The sequence below is a fragment of the Delphinapterus leucas genome, chromosome 8 (assembly GCF_059928025.1).
Source record: "Delphinapterus leucas isolate spDelLeu-1000000601 "Yukka" chromosome 8, BTC_Dleu_Yukka2, whole genome shotgun sequence".
NCBI classification, from domain to species: Eukaryota; Metazoa; Chordata; class Mammalia; order Artiodactyla; family Monodontidae; genus Delphinapterus; species Delphinapterus leucas.
Genome location: NC_143136.1, coordinates 24,207,003 through 24,227,438, shown reverse-complemented (window position 1 = coordinate 24,227,438; position 20,436 = coordinate 24,207,003). Strand labels below are relative to the sequence as shown.

At 36.1% G+C, this 20,436-nt stretch overlaps 1 protein-coding gene across 15 annotated transcripts in view; it reads right to left on the bottom strand.

Moving 5' to 3' along the window:
* Window positions 1-20,436, bottom strand: part of IKZF2 (IKAROS family zinc finger 2) — a 227,721-nt gene that overhangs the window by 37,446 nt on the left and 169,839 nt on the right. For all 15 annotated transcript variants that reach the window (XM_089916418.1, XM_089916416.1, XM_089916413.1 and 12 more), the window contains one exon: window positions 1-20,436. This exon is cut by the window's left edge and continues 37,446 nt beyond it. In XM_089916418.1, the coding sequence (XP_089772544.1) occupies window positions 19,712-20,436 (725 nt within the window). In that variant the 3' untranslated portion in view covers window positions 1-19,711.

Below are 20,436 nucleotides of genomic sequence, written 5' to 3'. Positions count from 1 at the left end.
TAAGAGTGCTCTGTTAACACAGTTGTCTCTCTCCCACGTTGACTGTATGCACTGTGAGGACAGGAGAAGCGTGCATGTCTTAGAAAGAAATCTCTTTTTTTCACCATGATGTTCACCAACATGTGCTGGGCACACAACAAATATTTGCTGAAGAAATGAATATATTAATAAATAGGTGGAATACCTACTCCTCATAGCCTGTCTTTCCTCCAGAATAGCTCAAGTGTCAACATCTTAATTTATAGCCTGACTTCCCTGATTGATCTCTCTGTCCTTCAAAGTAAAATGTGTAACTTCCCTCTTTGTCTCCACTGTATTCTAAACCTCTTTAAAATACTCTTACTAACATTTCATTTTGTTTCTATTTCCTTTTAATGTATTACATATCTCTGGAAGTCAGGAAATTTTATTTTTATATCTTATGTTTAATATATAAATAGCACATGTAATATTTCCGAGAAAAATTAATTAATAAATAAATGAATAAATAGCTCTGCCATGTAGGTATACTTGTCACTGCTTTAGATGAAGAAACTGAGCCAGAAAGATTAAACAGCATAAGCAATATTACAAAGCAAATAAATCTTGGGGTCTCCTTGGTCCATGGACCCCAAAGCTCATTCTCTCTTTCAACTCTATTATGTCTCCTTTAACCACCTAGTAAATTAAAACCTCTTCTAGGAATAGAAGTAAAGCATTTCCTGGTCTCGATCAAGTCTTACTTTCCAGCTATCCGTGAATATTAATATTCTCTTTGCTTAATTTTTTTATAGGCTCATAGGTGAATAGCAAGGAGGAAGGGCAGATGACGAGTGCGCAGGAAAAATGATCCAAACCTGAGCAATAAGGTGGAGCATGTGGTCTGAATTAGAGGAATGTGGAAACTGAGGTGGGAAAGAGATTATATAAAGCAAACCAGACCCAAAGATATAGATTTGCCCTACGGCATTACTTAACCCATGGAATGAGAACATTTGTATAAATTATCCATGCCACTGTTTCTCTCCATGGAGGATACTGTATTTCCCATATATGGTTTGGGAAGGCTTCCTGGAGTAGATTGATCCCAAGGGGGTATCTTGAATGATAGGAAAAAAGAAAATAGCTTAGTGTTTGGAACAAGGGATCTAATTTGCAGGCTGAAAAGCCAGTGTTACTGAAGGAACTGACACAAATGAAAAAAGGCGAACCTGGATGATGAATAGAGTGAAGAAAGAGCCATTGCAATGTTGTAAGCAGTAGAGAATCTCTGCACACTCAAGGGAAGAAAGGAACAACATCTTTATACTAAGGATTTTCCTGGACCTCCAACTCCATACCACTGACTCTTGCATTCACCTCTGATTTTGTCCAGATCAGACTTGCCTAACACTCATCTTAGTTCTTCAGACGTCATATCTAACGCAAAATCTCTTAGTTCTCAAACTCAAAGCTTCATATTTTAGAAAATTCAGACATAAAACCAATCCTCCAGTTTTCTAAACACATTTATAACTGATTTACTTTCAGTATACTTAATAATGTAGCTGTTCAACAACTTTTTGTGTTTCACCACAAATTCTTTCATATAATCTGATTAAAACACATCCAGAATATACTACTACCTTTCCTACTCTACTCGTTTTCAGTTTTATTCAGCAAAGATATACATCCCTGTGGTCACTTTCTTCAATATCATTATCTTTGTAACATCATCTCTTTTGTTTTTCTTTACTATTTATAAATTCTTAATCCACAAGCAAGGTGGGCGGGTCAAGTGGTCTCTCCCTTTCCACCTTTCACTTCAATCACTTTTCCACACATTTACTTCCCCTAAAATCAAATCGGCTATCTTCACTGAAAATTAAAAGTACAAAATTATCTAAAACATAAAATATATTGAGATACGTAATTATCTTATTTGTATCCCTGGATTATCACAGGTTAACTCCATAGATTTAGGCAAGCCATTAAACTCTTAAGTCTCTCGTTACTCCAACTAGAAAATGGGGTGGACAGTAACATCTACGTCAGATGATTCTTTTGAGGATGAAAAAAGAAAAACGTGGAAATCACCACAGTGACTGTTACATAACTTAATAGAAGGTAGCTGTGGTCATTACTACAATACAGGATTATTTATACAATTGAGTTTAACTGTTAAGACAGATCAAAGATCTGCTACTGAGCCCTTGGAATGTGGCTAGTGAAATATGTCTAGTCCAAATCGAGATACATTGTAAATGTAAGATAAAAACTGGATTTCAAAGACCATGAAAAACGAAGGTAAAATATAAGATTTTTTATGCTAATATTAGGTATATCAGGTATATTGGAATACAAAAACTATTAAATTTAATTTCACTTGCTTATTTTAAATGTGGCTATTAGAAAAATTTTAAGTCACGTATGTAGTTTGTGGCACATATTACATTTCTATTGCATAGCACCATGATACATAATAATCACAAACTCATGAGTGGGTTTAGTGTTACCTAGAAGTCCTGTCATAAACTTTCTATTTCAGATGAAATGTTGTCACCCATAATTAACTTTATTAATTTTTATAATATATACATATAATAGAAGAGGCTCTCTCTTAAGATGATAGATTTTAAATAATCCATATATTATGATGTGAAATTCTTTCTATATTGTATTTGTAAAATGCCCTCCTACATAGCCTGTGAAAATAATGGGCATTGTATATTTTATGTATCCAGTTAATTTATATCTGTGTGCATAGCTGAAGATTTGTATGATAATAAATGGGAAAACATAGTTAATTTTACTACAAAGCACACAGGTTACCAGAAGAACAGTAACACATTGTGGTTAAAAAGTGGTTCCAGAGAAGCCTATGTAGGTAAAAGAGATTGTCTAAAAGCTCTGTTGGGCTACAGGGTTGTTCTATAACTGTACATCCTGCCTTAGTGTGACCTTGAACACCATCTGACTATGAAACCCCAGTTCCCAGTCATGTGATGAGTTGGTGGTGGAGAAAAAAGGCTTATGTGAATAGTTTCACCAAAAGCCTGGTTGTGAGGACCCCTGTTTCTAGCTCTGTAAATTGAGACGAAACCTCTAGCTCAAAATAAGATGATAATGCATGGCACATTTAAATAACTGCAAACATACACCTATTTTTTTTTTACACATATATGCCACATCTATAAAATAACAATTTTAAATGGTATTCGATTGTATACATCACAAAGAGAAACAAAAAACTGTTCAAACCTTCTTGAGAGAAGGAGACACATGACTGGACACCACCCACCACCCCAGCTGAGGTATATGGGGATTTACTCTCTGGCCAAGGGGTGGTCTGTGTCTGTGCCTGTTTGAGGTCTCTGGTTGTGCTCTGTGTTTCTCTTAGACACATTCAAATTCAGAGGAACTTAAAATTGAGGAAGCTTTCCCTTAAAATTCTTTTGTAACACAATTTCAACTTAACTTTTAGTTATCTTTCTGAGAACTTCCCAACGGAATTTTCAAAATCTCTCTTATTTATTTATTTTTTGGCTGCATTCGGTCTTCGTTGCTGTGCGCGGGCTTTCTCTATTTGTGGCGAGCAATGGCTACTACTCGTTGCAGTGCATGGGCTTCTCATTGCAGTAGCTTCTCTTGCTGCAGAGCACGGGCTCTAGGCACAAGGGCTTCAGTAGTTGTGGCACGTGGGCTCAGTAGTTGTGGCTCACGGGCTTAGTTGCTCTGCCGCATGTGGGATCTTCCCGGACCAGGGCTTGAACCCATGTCCCCTGCATTGACAGGCACATTCTTAACCACTGTGCCACCAGGGAAGCCCCTCAAAATCTCTCTTAAATCCCACCTTTTCTATGCGGCTATTTCTGGCCCCAATACCTTCTCCCAGTACCTGTGTTTTGATTCTTGGTCACAACTTTTCTTTATAATCATTTCTGTACATCTCATTCCTTCTATTGTTTTATGCATTCCTTGATAAAACTCTTCTTACACTTTACACTTTAATCCCTTGAGTTTAACTTTAAAGTTTGCTTTTTCGCTGTACACTCTCCGTAGATGATCTCATCCACTCTGGTTTCATATTACCATATATATAGTATATGTGTGTGTCTATATATAGTATGCATACCATATATTTTATATGTCATATTGTGTGAAATACCAGTATGACATCCAAGTGGAGTTTACATGAACTTAAGCTCAGATCTCTCTCCTGATATTAACCTAGTATCTTCAATTTCCTACTAGACATCTCCATTTGGATGTCACACTGGTATTTCACACTCAACATGTTCAATATGTTCCTCCTCTTTATACCCCTCAAATCTGTTTCTCCCCACTGTGATTTTGACATCAAAAAATGGCACCACCGTGTACTTACTTTTCTGACTCAGAAACTAGGGTATCATCCTCAATTTATCCTTCTTCTTCACCACCTACATACAACCAATCACCAGTCCAGCACTTCTACCTTTTAAGTATCTTTGGAGTCTAAGCACATCTGTCCATTTCCAGACCACTCCCATAGCATCAGCCACCATGATCTTTTTCTAGGATTTACTGTAGCAACTTCTACTTCCTGTCTGGCATCCCTCCAACCTAGTCTCATACTGAAGCCCAAGCAATTTTGCAAATCTAACCATGTCACTCCCCAATAGAATCTTCATTGGTTCTTGTTTCCCTTGGTATAGATTCAAATTCCTTGAATTAAAAAAACAAAGCCCTAATATCTGACTCTACTTACTCACCTCTCCAGTTTTCTCTCTTGCTATGTTTCTGTTCTCATCATACACTCCAGCCATATTGAGCATGTAATTTCCTGAAGGTAACCATTCATATTTATTCTCTTTCTGTCATCTCTTTCTGATTCTCCTTTGTCCTATTCCTCTTGTCCATCTGTCTGTTTTCTCTCTACCCTCCTCTCCAGGAGTTTGTAGATGTCTTCCCTCTGCAAAGAACACACTTTCCATCTTCCTCTCTCAGTTTTCCACATTCATCAGATTTACTTCGATTTATCCTTCTGGACTCAGCTTAGATGTCACTTCTACCAGGATGCTTTTTCTTGCTCCAGTGCTAAATTAGGTTCCCCTTCTATTTATCTTCACGGCATTTTACTTTTACATTTATAGTAATGACTATCATGTTTTATTCCTAATTATTTGTTTTCTTCCTCAGTGTAAGATAATTTCTTTGAGTATACAGACTTTGTCATATTCAATATTATATCCTAAGCACCCAATCTGACACACTGGAAGTACTGAATAAAAGAATGAGCTCCCTGTAGTACTTAGCAAAGTGGCTTGCCTGCAGTAGACATTCTAATCCCTTAAATTTTAGATGATTTTACTAGTGAATACTGTAACAGGAACCAAACGTGCACAAAAAGAAGAGATGGTATAGAAAGGAAAGGGACAGAGCTTACGGTCTCCTCAAACTTTCAAAGTAGACTCAAATTTAATTTTGGAAACAAGATCATCTGCACATTCTATCCTCTTAAAGCCTCATCCTACAGGCTAATTCTGTAGACATGTGCTTAAACTTCAAGGACTCAAAGCGACCTTGTCAAGGATCCCAGAATAAATAATGTTCACTGGGCCAGAATCCTAGAATGAAAGTGTGAATATGTTGCTTCATACTTGTTTTTTGTTTTTCTAGAGCTATTTACCAAGTCATTTCTTCAAGGTTCTCAAAAGAAAAAAAAACAAAAAAAAATCCTTTACATCTTCAAATGATAATAATTTACTCCCTTCACCTTGACAGAATCAGGTTTAAATCTAGATTTTAAAATGTGTACATGCTTTCATAACTGTATCTCCTAAATATTCTATGTTTAATATTAATAAAATGATCAAGGACTTAGACCCATATGTAGCCTCACTTTATACTTAGAGTAAAATATCAAAAGTCTTTGCTGTGCCATGAATTGGGTGTTACTCCATATAAATCAGGCCTGGGCTTCCCTGGTGGCGCAGTGGTTGAGAGCCCGCCTGCCGATGCAGGGGACACAGGTTCGTGCCCTGGTCCGGGAAGATCCCACATGCCGCGGAGCGGCTGGCCGCTGAGCCTGCGCGTCCGGAGCCTGTGCTCCGCAACGGGAGGGGCCACGACAGTGAGAGGCCTGCGTACCACACACACACACACACACACACACACACAATCAGGCCTGTTTTGTACATAGTGATAAATGCAGTGGGGTAGGTCATTCACTCTTACTGTCATTCAGATGGCCAATGATGTTGTCCTTGTTTCTCCAAATTAGTTTTATTATGGAGTCCTGCCATAATAGCTGGACAAATGGGATGAATTTAGATCTCACAGACCAAAACAAATTTAGAAGCTAAAGCTCTTTTCCTTTTCCAGACTATTGCATTTGTAATTTACACAGGTTCAAAATAGTGAAAATAAGTCTTACTTTAAAATGAGAAAAGTAGAAAAAGTCTTTGCTTCTGAGAAATACAAGGGTTATTTATAACTCAGCCTCCAGAGAACTAAAGAACAAACAGCAGATAAATAGAACCCAGAAAGTTTACAAACTTAAAATGTAACAAGTGAACAAATTATACTAGTTGTACCTTAACCCTCTGCTGGTGTATTATAGGTGACACTGACTGTCCAAAAGCAGCAGCTGAGAGATCACCAATCCTGATGCTTGAATATGCTAGGTTACCATTTAACACTAGCATTACCCAAAGCTACTTATAAACCTCTATGTGGTGACTAATAATTGTAGTTGGGTTATACACACATTGGAAATGCGGCTGGCAAGGCATACGGACATTAATATGAGCCACATGATCACAGAAAAGAAAACACGTGCCCTCCATTTATCTTGGTCATTTTGGGAGGCTTTCTTTAAACTGGGATAATTGTGCCATGTTTTCTGAGTCACAGGAGTATAATATAACTCATCCAAGCATATCTAACATACTTCATCTTAAAAAAAAAAACTACATCATTAAGATAATCTACATTGATAGAATGATATGTTAGCAAATTTTTACATGGCCTCAAAGTCACCACACAATATCAAGCTCTTCAGAGTTAAGTTTTCTATAGGTTAGAAACTATGACCAGGATAAATTACTCTAAGAAGTGTTCAAAATATAGCACAAAGGAGAATGTTATTAACGCTGAAAAATGTCATATTGCATATGGTGGCAGGTATTTCAAGAGGATGTTTAATAACTTTTAAAAAGCCCAAGCCACATTTTTATAATTAAGGCAGAGTGTTTTTCAGCATACTCTAGTTTAAATAGATAATATCGGTGTCTATTTTAGAGTTTCAATTAAAAAAAAATGTAAGAGAGATAATAACATAGTGCTAATTCAAAAGAATTAGACAACTCATTTCATATCTCAAAGACCCAAGAAAGCTATTTAAATTCTTCTTGGCAAATAAAGTGCTGTTGTCCCTTTACCTGTGCCTGAAGCAGAGTTTTTCCCGTGCTCATTATGTGATCAAGTGATCACATTCTTAGCTATAATCAGACTTGTCAAAACATTAAAGAAGAAAGCAGAAGACTCTGGGTTTATACTTGTAACTTGGAAAATATATTAGTGTAATACATTGGTATAGCCAAACTCTACTATTTGTTAGGATGACTACAAAGTAATTTGGCTAAGAGTTTGGAAAAACATGAGTCATTTGCTGTCCCAGTTTTTTTTTTTCCCTTGAGTGTTATCAAATGATAGTAATATATATACATGTCACAATCTGATGCAAATAAATAAAACAAGAAGGGAGGTGGGGTGAGGTGGGGAGACAAAGGATAGAGTGTTTGAAGGCCAAAATATCAGGTTACTTACTTATATTGTAGAAGACAAGGGAACATGGTGGTAGGTGTAACTACAGCAACCATTCCTGAAGACTGGGGAACTTGTCAGGTCAAAGCCAAGAAATTCCAGATGGTTGTACATGTCTCAATCTTGAGGGTACACGATATCAGGTCGGATTTTATCATAAATACATCACTCACTTCATAATGGCTAGAGTTGGAACTGGAGTGAATCTTGGAAACTCCCTTAGGCTACAGAATTAACAAAGTGGTAAATTAGTAGATAGGTTTTAGCACCTAACAAGAATAAGCACAATATCTAGGCCACTTACAGAATTTGGAAGATACCATAAAGTGACAACTTATCATTGCAAACACTTGGATATCATGGCCAGTGCTTCCAGTACAAATATCTTCATATTACTCATGACAAGTTAGCTCAAGAGTTTTAAATAGAAAGGAGTTGGAAAACAAGCGTAAATATTGGAAATTATATTCTGCAGTAAGGAAAGAAAAGGAGTATGAGGATAGGGATAGACTGATATGGATAGGCAAAGAATGCCATTAATTATGGAGGAAACTTGGTAAACAAAAGCCCACACTTATTTAAATCAAGCATGAAGGCAGTTTTCAGAAGACCATGTTTAGGATAATTTATCCATCTTTAAAATTTCTGCAGAAAAGTGTTAATTCCAGATTATTTTTGCCCTGCTACTTAATGCTGTTTCTTCGCTTTTCTGACTGTGTCAATGAGTTTATCTGGAACCATTCTGTTTAAAAATCACAATAAGTAAAATATTACTTATAAGGTATGACTGTCGAAACATTTTTTTTTGTTATCACTACCTCATAATATTTGCTGTCTTTGTCCATTCGGGCTGATATAACAAAAGACCACACACTGAATAGCTTAGAGACAACAGAAATTTATTTCTCACAATTCTGGAGGCTGAAAGTCCAAGATCAAGGCACCAGTATGTTCGCATTCTGGTGAAGGTCCTCTTCCCGGTTCATAGCTGGTGCCTTCTTGCTGTGTCCTCACATAGTGGAAGGCACTAGGGAGCTCTGTGAGGTCTCTTTTTTAAGGGAATTAATCCCATTCATGAGGGCTCCACTCTCATGACCTGATCACCTCCCAGAGACACCTCCTCCTAATACCATCAAATTAACATTGCAATTTCACCATGTGAATTTTGGGTGGACACAAACATTCAGACTATAAATCTGTTATTCCCCTTTATTAGTGGGGCTTATCAATCAAATGCTGAATAAACTTCTTTTGAAATGAAACACTGGACTAAGTATATACAGAATTAAGAGTCTAGTTTTAGCTTTTTCACTTATTGGGGGTGTTTATGAACAAAATCACAACAACCTGAACCTGTTATTAATAAAGTATCAGGTAGCCTACAATTTCCATGAGAACTTTGAGAGTAAATTAGATAAATCCAGTTAACAGCTGTGCTAATTTGTAAAGTCCTTGTAAAAAAGCATGCTTAAAACTCATATCCTGGTTGCACTAAGTTACTTATATTAAAAATGGCTGTATTTCAGATTAATCAGAATTGTGACAGGGTGAAGAAGAACAGAGCAAATGGTGCAACAGGTTATGTTGAGAAGAGAGGGGAAAGAGAAAAGGTTGGTGCGGACACAGATGAGGAGGGCGGTGAGAAAGACGCTGGAAAGAGATGTAGATGAACTACATGACATCATGAGAAAAAACAGGGGAAGAAGGAAAAAAATAGGAAAGAAAATAAGTCCACTTACTCCCTAGACTGGGATATTCTGCTTCCAAGATACACATCCACTTTTATTGCTCTAATAGCCAAATGCCCTAGGTCTCCCCATCCCTACTTCTGAATGGGGAATGTTAGAAACTTCCCCATCATTTGCAAAAGCTGTGTGGGCCATAGTCTCTCAAGCTTTTATCTCCACCAAACCAGAACCAATACGAGGGCCCAGGGCTTTGAGATGATAGGGACTTTATTCCCATTCCCTCTTAAATTCTCCTACTTCCCTATCTAGGGATTTCACAAAACCCTCCCAGTGGAGACAGCTGATTCTGATCCCAATCTCCATCAGCTGAGGTAAAATGACAATACTGCATGACTCTTGCCTCTTTAGGCATAGGCTTACCTAAGGCCCAGTAGTGCCCCACACATACACCCTTACCTTCATTTTTACCTTTGGTTCTTCCTGTGCATTTAAAAATCTTGCTTCTTTGCATATGTTCCAATGGGTCAGATGATCAGGTTCACATAGCTCTTTTAAGGGCTTCTAGAACAAACAACTCAACACTATATGTGCAGCAGCTGTTTCTACTGTTTTTTTTTTAAATCTTTATTGGAGTACAATTGCTTTACAATGTTGTGTTCGTTTCTGCTATATAACAGAGTGAATCAGTTATACATATACATATATCCCCATATCCCCTCCTTCTTGCATCTCCCGCCCACCCTCCCTATCCCACCCCTCTAGGTGGTCACAAAGCACGGAGCTGATCTCCCTGTGCTACGTAGCTGCTTCCCACTAGCTATTTTACATTTGGTAGTGTATATACCAAATGTAATGTCAATGCTCTCTCACTTTTTCCCAGCTTACCCTTCCCCCTCCTTGTGTTTTGAGGGATTTGTCCTGTGCCTGACAAAACTTCAAGTTAGAAGTAGTTGGTCTGATCTAAGACATGTTTTGGGATTGTAGAGCAGCAGTAAGGACAAAAAGAAAAAGGCTAACATTTCTTTTTCTCAGATTGAGCATCTGTTTATTTTCTGGGATCTCCCTTTATTTTCCCCATTTTTATATGGAATTATGGGTACTTTATACTCTTTATCAATTCCTCCCCTCTGCCTGTTAGGCTAGTTTATGGAAGCACCCAAGTTTTGTGCCAAGCCAGAGAAAAGCAGCAAGATTCAGTTTTACCAGTTGTTATCCTTGTTGGTATCTCTAGTGAGAAGTTAAAAAAAAAAAAAAAAAAATCACATCGGGAACTGTTAGTAGGGCTATTAACGAAACATGAGGTTTTGTTGAATGTTTAATGGATCCATCTTAGTACTCCCTAATAGCAAGAGGCAGAGTGGCAGAGTTGCTAAAATGCTAAAAATGAACTTCCTTCACCAGGTGGCTCACACCCCAGGGAACCCTTGGGCTTGAGCATGTTGATAAAGTCTTACAAGCATATCAAGATTTCAATTATTTATCATTTCTCTGACTCTACTGCAATAGAAGAATCAAGAACATATGGCAGGCTTAAAAAATCTTTTTCATTTTGCTTCTGTCGATACTATAAGTCAGGAGAATTTGATATTTCTTGCTGATCTTGAAGGGATCCTTCATAAACTTAACACTTTTAAACCTTGCTACTTCATTTGTTTGCACTTTTCCCCCACAAGGTAGGTTCGTATTTTGGATTAAAGGCTGGTCAATGAAGTAACATTTCATTTGAATATGTAGCATTTTTCATTCTCTGTGGCATGTGGAAGTGAAATTATTGGGGAATGTGATAAATGTTCATAAAATTCTAATACTTATGGATGAAGGAAAATTCTAACAGCCATCTCAAATGTGATGGTGGACTTTAACTTGGCATGGGGGTAAAAGATAGCTAAAGCTCAATAAAATGAGTTTATAATCATATGTGCTCTTTTACGTTTCCAGTTATGAAGACATTTGTAACAACAAACCTTATGTTAAAACAAACCATATTTGTAAAATTTGAGGAGATTACAACTCACATGATGGTGGTATAACCTGAAGTGGTAGTATAACAGAAAACCCATTTTTGCCTATGTGATTGAACAACCTCATGACTTAACCCTTAATCTAATCTTGGTCTGATTCCTAAGAAATGCTGGTTTCTAATATGGTGATTGACCATTACTTGGACGGCTTGTGTAATTTACTCTGTACTCTGGAGCAAGTCCCAACTTTCTTCCCTCAGGTCTTACTTTTTTCTTCTATAAATAGGGGATAGGCTCTGACATACATACCTTTAAGATTCGTTTTAAGGGTAAAATAAGATATATATGAAAACTGCCTGAAGAGAAAAGAGAGGTCATCCTTAACAAAACATAGGTTACTTTGTTCTCTGCTTTGGTGGACTACATAGTAATGATGGAGGTTTCTGATCTCACATGTACCCAAATCTCTGGGTCAGAAAGCATGACATGTATACACAATGGCAATGATAACCTAAGCCTGATATGATTCAATAGTTCAGTTTTCTGTATTTGAAAGATGTTTGTGTACAGAATTTTCGCCAGAAAGTTTTTATAGCAAACTTTTTATGTCAGAAGTTTATTTTATTGGTAAAATATTAAATAATATACAGAATTAAAAACTGCACTTACACTTCTGAGAAGAAATAAATCTTGGACAAATTATATGCTTGTTCCTGAGATTCCCTAAATTTATTCCAGTAGCTGTGCACTCAGACAGTACAAACCTTTATAATATAATCCTTTTCACAAAGTATTACAAAGTTTCTGCAGCTTCTTTAGTTGTACATACATACAGACACACACTCACACATGCATATACAACACTCATACACGTATACACAGTACCCACATACATGCACAGAACATGTATGTGTGTGCATTAAAAACAAAGAAAATACAAGTCCCACATTTTAGTCTGCAGTGACAAAACTGTTAGCGGAGGTCTCCAAACTGGTATATAGCAGAGTGACTTGTCACACAGCTGCAAAGACTGTTTCAGTATTTCCGTAGTAAACCTCATTTTCTGAGGTATGGTATTTGAGCCTTAAAAAAACTACATTACACTGAGCAAACCTGACACACAAGGTCTGGAATTTTAATTTTACATATATATTTATATATATATATATATATCTTTTTTAAACAATAGTTTTTATTTTCCCAAATTATTAGTTTGAAAAAAAATGAGGTTTACTGGTTTGACCTATTTTTTTTTCGCTTCTAAAACTTAAAATATCCTAGAAACTGTCAAGCAATTAGTTTTTAAAGTAGTCTAATTACCTTTGGTATTGTTAAAGAAAAAAAATCTAAAATGGCCAAGACATATACTGTACAAATGCAGTAACTGCCTTTAAAATAAATGCCAAAGAAATGTTATCTTTTAAACCAAATATGTATTTACATTACAGCAGTTTTACTACAGGGACACAGGTATGTATAAAAAAAAGAAAATCAGAATACTACATATAAATATGTATGATATGAAAAATACCTCTTACTTAAGTTTGTATGAAAACAAGAGTGCTCCAAATATTTCTTAAAAATTTTCTCCAATAGGTGATAGGTAAGTGTTTAAAATTGAGCTAAGTGCTTTACTTTTATTTTAAAATTCATTTCCAAAAGGAGAATAGAGAAATAAAAAAATACTAGGTTCTTAATTTAAAACACTGGGTAAGGGTCTAAGAAAAAAATTCAGTCTCTAAGAATTTCAACTTTAGGGCACATTTCTCAGGCAAAAGATTACTAATTGCAAAGAAAATTTAGCCTAAATAGAGATACCATGAGATTAGACCAGCAGTTTCCACGTTCTCTAATCTTTTGACTGTGGAGTGTTTTTCTTTTTGCTTGTTGTGTCCTTTAACTAACATACCATAATTTTCAAGGGTTTCTTTTTGTCTTTAACTAAAGAAAGAAGGAGAAAAATAACCATAGTTTTTAAGACTTCAAGAAAAGTATTGCACTTGTACAGAGAGAAAAGAAAACATCTTTTAAACTACATAGCAGAAGCAATCATTCTGGGATTGCAAATAACACATGGTCTAAAAGGTCAACTATTAAGAGCAAAGGTGGCGCCTGGAGAGCCCACTCCAAACCTGGAATATTATTATAGTAATGTTAAAGCATTTTCTCCCAACTGGGAGATAGTTAAGACTTTTTGCTTCAGATTTTTAACATCTTTCTAAATTCTTGCAAAAAAATTGTTTAATCTCTCATAATACACATTTTAGGAAGAAAAGCGAATCATAACACAAAATCCAGCAAAAAAGGAAGGCAAACATATCATGTTATTATGATTACATAATCTCTGAAGTCATATTTTAGATACCCAATATTTGAAAGTGAAAGTAACACAAGGGTTATATACCTCACTAGTTTTAAGCCAACTACCTTTTTAAAAAAATTATAAAACTGCACTTGAGTATAAAAAATATGTCAGCAGATTATACAGCCAGCAAAAATCATACACAAAAAATTAAGACTTAAGAGACCTGTGAATTGGAAATAAGAGTTGACCTAATCCTCAAACTAGTAGAGGGAGAGAGAGGCAGAGATGTCCAGAGACAATGATGGAGGGAACGTGGACAGAGAAAAGAAAAGAGGTGGGGAGAGTAGACAAAATTTAAGAGATCACAAAGAACTTCACTACATAGAAGGGGAAGTGATTTATGTTAAAATCTGAGTGTGCTTGACAGTCAAAATGTTTTATCACAGTTTCAGAAATTGAACTACTTAAAAAACAAACACAGAAGAATAAAACAACAAAAAACAAAACCCAGAGTCTTTCCCTTGTTACAGTGTATTCATTAAAAAAAAAAAAATCCATTTCCAGTAAATTAAGTAGAATCCTGATAAGTGCATAGTTGGGGATTCAGTGACCTCCACCCGTTCAAGAAGCTTTCCTTACTGTGTGTCACTTGAGGTAATTTTGAAGGGCCCGATTAACTGCAAACTGGCTTATCTGTACCTATATGAAGTTTTATGCTGTACTTTATGTAGCTTAGCAGAGGGCCTCTAAATTTTATACTTTATTCACAATAAAAAGGACATCTTAGAAAACTAGTCATTCATGTACCACTCTCTGTATGGGATAAAGGTTAATTCACAACAAATTTATACAGAAAATATACAAATGCCATGTTACGGGAGAAGAACCCCGTAAACAGAATTAGGAACTTATTTCTAAGAGTGTGTGTGAAAAATATCCACAAACTTACAGTACAGCAAGAGGAAACTGAAAGGCTAAAAATACAATGTTACATAAAAACCTTATGGAAATTCCAAAATTTTAGGTTTCTGCAATAAATGTAAAAATATTCAAGATGTCATTATTTGGCCTAGCAATACACTATGATAAAAAGAAACACTAGATTATCACAGCTTCTTGGTCATATGACATTTGCTTTGAATAACAAGCAGCTCATTTTTAAAAAAGCTGTCATATTTTAACACATCCATTGCAAGTAATACACAACCATGGTAGGAAACCATTTGAGATTATGCTTTGGAGAACAGCAATGTGATATGACTGTTCAGTTTTGTTTTGTTCAAGGAGAATTAATTACCTGCTTCTCTACATCATTCCACAAAACATTAACAGGTTAGAAGACAGAAGTTCTAAGACTAGCAGAACACTAGTCTACAGGTGAAATTCCAAAACAATACTATATTTTATTGACCAAAAACTCCACTAATAAAGCCTTGTATGATATTAGAACTTATTCTTCCTTAAAAACAAAACAAAAACACATACCACAATGCAATTCACAGCTACAATTTCCCTCTACCTCATATTTTACCTGCATAATCTCGTAATGGTATTCAGAAATATTATCAAACTAAAAAGATATTAACATCTGGTTTCAAAGTTTCCTTTTACTTTAAGCAGATAAGCTGAAAGTCTCTGTATTGGAAATTCCTCTAACAGTTTTGACCTAGGAACGCAAAGAAGAATTATATAGTAATCAATTTTAAGTGATTTTTAAAAATACATAATAAAAGTGTGGTAGAGCTACAACGGCTAACCAACACTCTCTCAATGCATTTTAAAAAGGCACCAATATAAATAAATTTTATAAGTATTTAATACATTAAATTCAGGATCTTAAGACCAGTTACTGTATATTTTAATTATTTTGCAGAAACTGGAGGTTTAAAAACATTTCTAAGATAACTTTCATATATACAGACTTTAATTTCACACCCCCCCATTCTTCTTTACTTTTGCATTTGGGGAATTTTCTGTTTTAGAATAATTTTCACACAGATAGTACTTACTAAAATATATATAAAATATAACTAAAGATGACCACAAATGTAACTTATCCCTTTTTGTAAAATGAACAGTTCAAAGTTAAAAAATGATGTATCCAGTACCTCCTATAATCTAAGTTCTGTCCTGAAACCAGGAGCATATAGTTTTTTATTTGTATTTTTGCAGCCTTTTCTGTTCTTTTTCCACCATAAGGAATCACTTTAAAGATAACATTTGGGAAGTAAGTAAAACATCATTTTCATCTAAATGCCTTCAACTGATGTAAGTTTTGTCAAACATTTATAAAATATCATAAAGCTTCATGGTTCTGTGAGGTCTACAACTCAGACACAAAAACCATAAATCAAAACAATACCAAGCTCACTAAAACATTCTTGTCTTTCTCCATTTGTCAACAAGTAAAAGTTGAAAATTTTTCTTTTCTGTATCTTCCTATTCAAAAGTAATTTGTGTTTCTTTCACTTTGGAGGTTATATCAAATCAACTTAAAGCCTTTTTTTTTTTTTGATTTGATTTGTTTTGATTTGTTCTGTAAGTACACAGTAAAGCCTCACGGTTTGAGTTGAATAGTTGCAACTAGTCCTAAAGACACACTAGTAACTTTAATATTTCTCAGTACAATCTGGTAAAGTAAACCTACTAAGTTGCTCAGGTATTAACTATAATTTTAACTCTCTATAGGCTCTTGCAACACATCTGATCACTGTGCTTTTTTTCATGAATTTTCTTTAAAAGAATGTGTGTGTATCTGTACTATGATGCATGTATATAGCTGCTTGTATGTATGTAGGAGAGACAATCCCTACTTTTAGCCAAATCTGAATCCTAGTCTCTCGTTCTCCCATTTTGTCCCTCCAGAAAATTCTCAATGGCATGTTTCAACAACTCAAAATCTCTTCCAGTTTGCTTACTGGTCACTTTCACTATTTTAACAAGCCAGATTAGAATGGCTTTTTAAAAGTGATTGACCACTATCAGAGAGAGGTAACACATTTCTCTAACAGGAGCTGGAGATGAAATTCTGGGCAAAATTAGGGCAAAGCAATGTGATGAATTTTTGCCAAACTGGAAAATACAGAAGCTAACCTATTTTCAAGCCCCTCAAATAATCTGTAATGTGAAATCTCACCTAAATAAACTGGGCATATAACTGTTATGTAAAACTTGATTTATTTGGTGTCTGACTCTCATATCTATTTTTAGGTGCTACCACCTTGCATATTTCCTTTCATGAAGAAGCATGCAAATATAGCCATCCAGGGTTTCCCAGAAGCACTGTGTCCACAAAAATTCTGTCTAACCTACACATTCGAATTGATCTTGTCCTTATTTGTCCCTGCCATACCCTGAGCCATCTTTACCTCTTTTTGTTCCTTATATAAAGCTAAGAAAGTACAAGTACACACTTGTAGCAAACACACTCTCAAAAGTATTAAGTCCCTTCAATAAAAAAGATTCTCAGAAAGATGAAATCAGAAAAGGAGAGTGCATTAGTACTGTCCTCATGGGGGTACTATGGAACTCTGCAGGTCCACCTAAATTCAGTTTCATCCCAGGGCAGGTAGGTACATGATTGTTCATACACTGAAAATAAAAAATAGTAACCAGGAAAAAAATTCATAGATGATGCCAGCAGAAACTCACACATAGCCAAAGTTATGAACATATTGACTGCCATCCAAATATTTCCTTGAATTGTAGTAAAACACAAAATCACTAGCCTTAAATTATTTCCCTTCCTCTAAAAGGAAAAAAAAATTAAATTCCAATTATTTATGAGTGGTTGGGGCAGGTGGGTGAGGAAGTCTCAAAGACATGCTTCACCTTTGAATACACTGTATGTTCACGATGTAGTAATGTACCAAAGCATGCAGGAAAAGTGACAGTGGACGTTCTCTTTAAAACAGTTTGCATTTCTGTTTTGGTGCCTTCTCTCAGAGTTAAAGGAACAATTTAGACATTTCTCCAGAAATAATTACCACAGAGGGCTAGTAAAAGAGAGTTGCGTTGTAACCATTTTTGCCTAGCTCTAGCTGTGTCAGTGCTTAGAAGCTGCTTACATAAGCAGATAGTAAACTAGAAAATGAGTGAAGAACAGTACTGGGGCCAGATCTGCCTATCTGTCCACAGTTCTCTAGTCTTGCTAATTCTCACATCATTCTTGCGTCATTAAGAAACACAGTTTCAGCATCCCATGTAATGATTTTTTTTTTTACAGCGGTTATCAGCTTAATGTAATTTTAGTATTCAGAAATGGTTATCTGATAATCCAGTCATGGTCAGGCCTGTCCTCCGTAAACACAAACAGTAAGTTCCCCCTCCAAGGGTGTCCCCCAAGATGAATTTAATCAGTTTCATTCAGTTCCTCCCCTCTAGTGCTGTTAGACTGCAAAGAAAAAGCAGAGGAGCACCCATATAAAAGAAATTAAAATCTGTACATGAAATATGGCAACGTATGTATGAATTGAAAGAAGAAAAATTCTGTAGTAAGGGATTGAGATTCATTTCTGACAGGAACTTATAAATAGTTGCATGTTTTTGAGACAGAAAAATGTGGACATGGACACTTAAGCTTGGAGGTTCAGTCACATTCTGGACTCCAAGAAAGGTAAAAATGTTTTGCTTTTCTGTCTTATCTATAGTTAATGTACCGGTTACACAGACGTTCCCTTTTCCTTGTACCAAAAAGTGGTAAATATTATTATTGAAGAAATACTAGAATAAATAGCCCTAGTTCCATAATCTTATGGGGTTCAAGTTACCACATTCAGGTCAAATTAGCAACTGCTCCGAGGAGATTTTGAAAGAAATAGCCTATGGCAAGATTTTTATAGACCTTCCACTAGAAGAGTAAAAGATGAACAGACTATGGACAAAACACTGGGTGGTCACAGCTTGAGAAAAAACAGTGAAAAGAGAAATACCAGAAAAGGGATTTCTGAGTGGATTTTTTTCCCCCCTACTGTTAGTCTAATTATATTTTTCTGCTGACTGGTTAACACTGATTAAATGCTGATAAAGTGACAATCATAAGCGTACTTTTAGAAACAGATACATATACTATGCTGCCATCACATTACAACTTTAAAAGAAAACTTCCCAAAGCAAATTTAAGCACAGCAGAGGTCCCTTCTGGAAACTACTGACTGCCTCTTAGCCGCTCTTAGACCATGTTATTCTGAAAACTAGATAAAAATACTATTCATTAAAGGTGTTAAAAGTAAGGCTGCCAGGGTGTCTATAAAATGCCAGTCATCAAAACTATGGAAAAACAGTGCTTAAGTTTAGAAAAATAAGATCCTAGGACCTCAGATGTATTTGTAGCTGTCCTTAACTACCTGTAGTTTAAAAATTTTGCTATATGGTACAGTGTACAACATACCGTATTATAAATTCCATAGGGGAAGTAAACATAGAGCCCACAACAACAACTCATCCAAGGAGTTATCACTGAAAATAATGTGTTTGTGTTCCATGATCTCTAGAGGGGAAAAAAAAAGTTTACATTTTGAAACAAATTCTTCTTTGAACAGTAAAATTACTTATCCCATTTTAAACTGTGAAAGTCCTACCCAGAAAACGCTAATCTTTCCTGCCTTCAATCATAATCCTGAACATCAGTGGCAAATTAGAATCCTTAGGTGTGAATCTTTACGAATCAAGTGATTATTTTTTTCTCAAAGCATGATATACCTTAACATCTATGCATGGCAGAAATGAACTGCTCTTTAATTCCCACAAAATAAACAAGCCAAGTTGTCAAGAAACAATATCCCATCCCTTCTCTCTTCTGTTTCTTCCTTCCTTATTGTAATTAGGCAGAGCAAATGACACTGCGTCCACAAAATAAGAATTAATGACAGTAATAATATTAAAAAAAAAAAAAAGGTATGTCAACATCTGAAGAAGGTGGGATTGTAAGTGCAGTATTTCTTCATGTGCAGTTCATTACTTCATAGGGGTCCCCTTTGGAATGAAAAGGCCTAGTGGAATGTGTGCTCCCCTCGAACAATGTGTGATGAAAACTCATAACGGTCCTGGCTTCTGTAGCCACAGATGTTGCATTCCAGTGGGTCCCGGTAGCCATGGCAACCCATGTGAATGGTGTACATGACATGGTCTAGGAAAAGGACTCGACAGTGCTCACACTTGAAGGCCCTAATCTGTTCTCCTTCTCCATTAAAGACCTTGTAGATGTCCTTCAGCGAGCCCTTAGGAGCCTTGGTGGTATCCAAAGCCTTGACATCCTCCTTCATGTAAGCTGGGCTTTGTTTCCTCTTGGGATTTAAGGCTGGGTTTCCTTGGTAGGACTGGTGGTCATCATGGCTGCTTTCTGAGTCAGTAGAATCTAGGCAGCTATTGCTGGGAGAGGCCTCTCTTTCCTGGGGTCGACTCTTTGGTCTGATGAGAGAGATAGGGCCATCCATGTTGTTTTCATGACTATCGGAGGTTTCCCTGCTAATGGGTCTTTCTATCCTATTTGGATGATAGACCTGAGAATAAGCTGAGCTTATAACTGGGGCCACCTCAGCGATTGTGCTTGGTGGGTGCTGCATCAGAGGGTGAAGGGCCTCAGCTCCAAGGTAGGTGATTGCATTGTTGATGGCTTGGTCCATCATATGAGACTGCATCAGCTCAGCCTCCTTCTCATATGTTAAGTTCATATCAAAGTGAATGTCTGGGTAGCTGAATCGCATGAGCTTTTCCC